Here is a 3781-nt window from a genome sequence, read left to right as displayed (position 1 = left end):
ACCCAGTTTTCTGTACAGACTGCGCATGTCCAGTTGTATGCAAATCGGGTTGACACAAAACCATATAACCCAAAACGGAATGAGATTGATCAGGTAAAACACTACATCCCTTTTTACCTTAAATAGAATAAACCTATGATCTATCTCAAGATTTTACCTTGCATACTATTCCTGAACATTTTATGGATATGGCAACAAGTTTCCAAATTATAATACCAATTAATAACTTGTCTTAAACAAACAAAACAACCAACTGTTACCAGAACTATGTTACTTTAACAATTTGTTCTCACAAATAATTGTCCATCCAGAAATGTATTGAAACATATTGATATTACCTGTATCTCGAAACAATCTGAAGTAAAGTAAGTTTATCTAAAGTGTTTGTTATAGTACGTACATTTAACACTTTTTATAATACATTTAACACTCTTTATAATCCCACAAATCAAATATTTCAATCACCTTTTTGAAATACATCAAGAAACCAGTCAATGGTGTTTAGAAAATACTACAACACTCAGCTGATAGAATGATATTTCTAAAATACATTCTTGTTCAAAAGTAATTCAAATAATGAAAAACACAAAACTGTCTTTTCAAACTACCCAAAACTAATTAGTCCTTTGAATATATTAGTGTCCAAAATTCTTTGAAACATAATTCAACAGTTCAGATATCCAAGTACAAAATCCTTGTACCTGGTCGGCACAGACTTGAAACGCAGTGGCCTTGCACTAGGAAGGTCAGTTGGTACAGTGTTGTCAGGCTGCACAATGGAAATGTCCTTCTCACCATTAGAACTTCTTGCATTATATTTCTTTACATGTGTCACATTTCTTCTGTATACCGGACCACTTTCAGTTCCCACTTCTACTGTATTGCCATACCTGTTGACAACAGTAAATGGTTCCTTGTGAAAACTTGTAGAAAGTTTATTGTCATGTACTTGTTTCTTCACCAGAACTTTTTCACCACACTCAATCGTTGACTGTGTCGCATGCCTTCTTCTGTCACTGTAGACTTTCCCTTTGTATTTCAGTTCATTATCATGGTCACGCACTTCACCATCCACATTGATGTTTTCGATTTCTGGCAGTTTCGTTCGCACTGTTCGTCTGAACAACAACTCACTGGGCGACTTTCCTGTTGTTGCTTGAGGGGTTGTCCGATACATAATGAGGAATGGAATTAATTCTGTTTTCCAGTCCTTTCCCTCCACCTGGGCAATCTTGATCCTTTTCAGTATCGTCTGATTCTGCCTTTCAACCTCGCCATTGGCTTGAGGCCAATATGGAGTGCTTGTTTTATGTTCTACGCCATTGTGGCGCAGATACTCTTTAAAGTTCTTGCTTGTAAATTGTGGACCATTATCTGTTTTCAAACTGAGGGGAAGTCCATGAGTTGTGAAAATTCTTGTCAAATAGTCTACAATAGATTCTGCAGTGGTGTTCTTGATCACATCAAGTTCGAAGTAACGACTATAATAGTCGACTACCACAAATACGTGTTCTCCTGTAGGTAGTGGTCCCATCAGGTCCGCAGCGAGATGTTGCCATGGGGATGTTGGCAATGGTGTACGGCACATAGGCGGAGGAGACTTTGGCAAAGCCACCACTTGACATCCATGACACGATCTGCAGAATTTCTCAGCATCGGCATCTATTCCCGGCCACCATACTTTGCTACGTAAACGCTGTTTCATCCGTACAATACCCGGATGACCTTCATGAGCCAATTGAAGCACATTCTCTCTCAACAGCTTGGGAATCAATATTCTGGTACCACGCAACACAATTTTACCAATAGCAGACAGTTCATTTCTCACTGGTACATACTTTGTGTTGCCCACTGTATACCATTTCCCTGACAACAAACACCCTCTCACATCACACAATTCTTCATCCTCATCTGATGATCTCTCTATGGTTTGCGTCGTCAATGCCACAGGTGTAGATTCAATTGTCACGAACCGTACATACAGGTCAGCTTCCTGTGATGCGGTTGTGCTCACTTTCTCTGTTGCTCCTCACAGTCTCGACAGACAATCAGCAATGTTATTGTGACCTTGGATATATTTCACGGTATAATCATATCCTTGTAGTCTCAACACCCATCGTTCCACTCGGGCACAAGGTTTCCCTCTTTTTGCATATATGAATTGCAGCGGTCGATGATCCGTCAACAACTCGAATGGTGCACCATATAAGTATTGGTGAAAGCGTTCACATGCCCACACAAGAGCCAATGCCTCCTTCTCGGTTTGAGAATACCGTCTCTCAATGTCTGATAAACTCTTGCTTGCATAAGATATGACTCTATGCACACCTCGTTGTTCTTGAACTAGTACAGCCCCGATTCCAACAGGACTTGCGTCTGCAATCACTTGTGTTGGTGCGTTCTTATCAAAGTATCCCAGTACGTTGGCACTAGTCAAACATTTCTTCAGCTGATTGAAAGAAGCCTGTTGTTCAGGTCCCCAAACAAACTTCACATTGCTTCTTGTCAGACGTCTTAAAGGTTCTGACACTGTCGAAAGGTTTTCTATGTACCTCCCATTGAAGTTGACTAGCCCCAAGAAGCTCCTGATTTCTTTTGTGTTGCTTGGTTCTCTAGCCTCGAGAACTGCTCTGACTTTATCTTCTGCTGGACTCACTCCCTTCTCGGATAAGACATGTCCAAGAAATTGTAGATTTTCCATTCTAAATTGACACTTTCCAGCATTCAGTGTCGGTCCTTTTTCTTGCAGCACAGACAGGACATTCGCCATTCTCCTGTCATGCTCTTCAGTAGTAGCACCGTGAACGATAATGTCATCCATAATGTTACTCACACCTTCACATCCCTGTAATACTTGCTGGAGAGTCTTTTGATACATTTCAGGAGCACAACAAATACCAAACATCAGTCTTTTGTACCTGTAAAGACCTTTGTGAGTGCTGAATGTTGTAATGTGACGAGATTCTTTAGAAAGTTCAATCTGATGATACGCCCATTTTACATCAAGTTTACTGAACACTGCACTTTGGTTGAGATCTTGTAACACATCATCAATAGTAGGCATTTGATGTCTTACACGTCTCACTGCATCGTTTGCTGTTCTCATATCCACGCAGACACGAATGTCTTTACCTCCAGGTTTAGGTACAATGACTATTGGTGACACCCAATCACTTGGTCCTGTAACCTTCTCTATGATGTCAAGTTCTTCCAATTCCGTTAACTTTTCTTCCAGTTTGCCCTAGAGATGATACGGAACTCTACGTAGTGGCTGTACAACTGGTTCCACAGTCTCATCAATAGGAATTGTCATTTGATAATTCTTGAGCTTTCCAAATCCAGTAAACAGGTCCGGAAAGTCTTTTACAAAGTCTCGTGGAGATTCTAGCTTGTTAACGTTTTGTCCAAGAGCCAAAACTCCTAGTTCTTGAGATAAATTCCTTCCCAGGAGAGGAGGTCCGTCATGTTTCACAACGATAAATTCAGCTTGGTCGACTGTTGTTTCACCTACTGAAATGTCAGTGGTAAACATACCTAACACTGGCAACGGTTCTTTTACCCCATATGGATAAATATCCCGCGTAGTCCTCTCCGATGTGCACTTGATATTCTCATTCTTCAAAATGTTCCATGTTTTCTGTCCCACAATGTTGCATGTCGACCCACTGTCGATCAACATACTCAAAGATACTCCCCCCACAGTGAATGTAACTGTTCCATCATGCATTTCCTTAGCACGAGTATCAATGCCAAATACAAAATCTTTGTCTTTAGAATCTTC

At 40.5% G+C, this 3781-nt stretch overlaps 1 protein-coding gene across 1 annotated transcript; it reads right to left on the bottom strand.

Annotated features, from left to right (window-relative positions):
- Positions 1-664: 664 nt before the first annotated feature.
- On the bottom strand, positions 665-2770 carry LOC124289108 (uncharacterized protein K02A2.6-like). The gene is made up of 2 exons (XM_046725708.1): positions 2230-2770; positions 665-1866 (listed from the first exon to the last, which is right to left on the bottom strand). The coding sequence occupies exons 1-2, from the start codon at positions 2768-2770 to the stop codon at positions 665-667; spliced, it is 1743 nt and encodes a 580-aa protein (XP_046581664.1).
- Between the last annotated feature and the right edge of the window lie 1011 nt (positions 2771-3781).

This window comes from Haliotis rubra, unplaced genomic scaffold, assembly GCF_003918875.1.
Source record: "Haliotis rubra isolate DU_JTF1 unplaced genomic scaffold, ASM391887v1 Scf433, whole genome shotgun sequence".
In the NCBI taxonomy this organism is placed as follows: Eukaryota; Metazoa; Mollusca; class Gastropoda; order Lepetellida; family Haliotidae; genus Haliotis; species Haliotis rubra.
The sequence above is the reverse complement of the archived record's forward strand: the minus strand, read 5'-3'. Positions and strand labels throughout refer to the sequence as shown.

Coding starts and splice junctions, on each gene's coding strand:
- LOC124289108 (XM_046725708.1), bottom strand. CDS start 2,770: ATGGCGAATGTCCTGTCTGTGCTGCAAGAAAAAGGACCGACACTGAAT. Junction 1,867..2,229: donor ATTGGCTCTTGTGTGGGCAT/GTGAACGCTTTC, acceptor GTTTGTTGTCAG/GGAAATGGTATACAGTGGGC.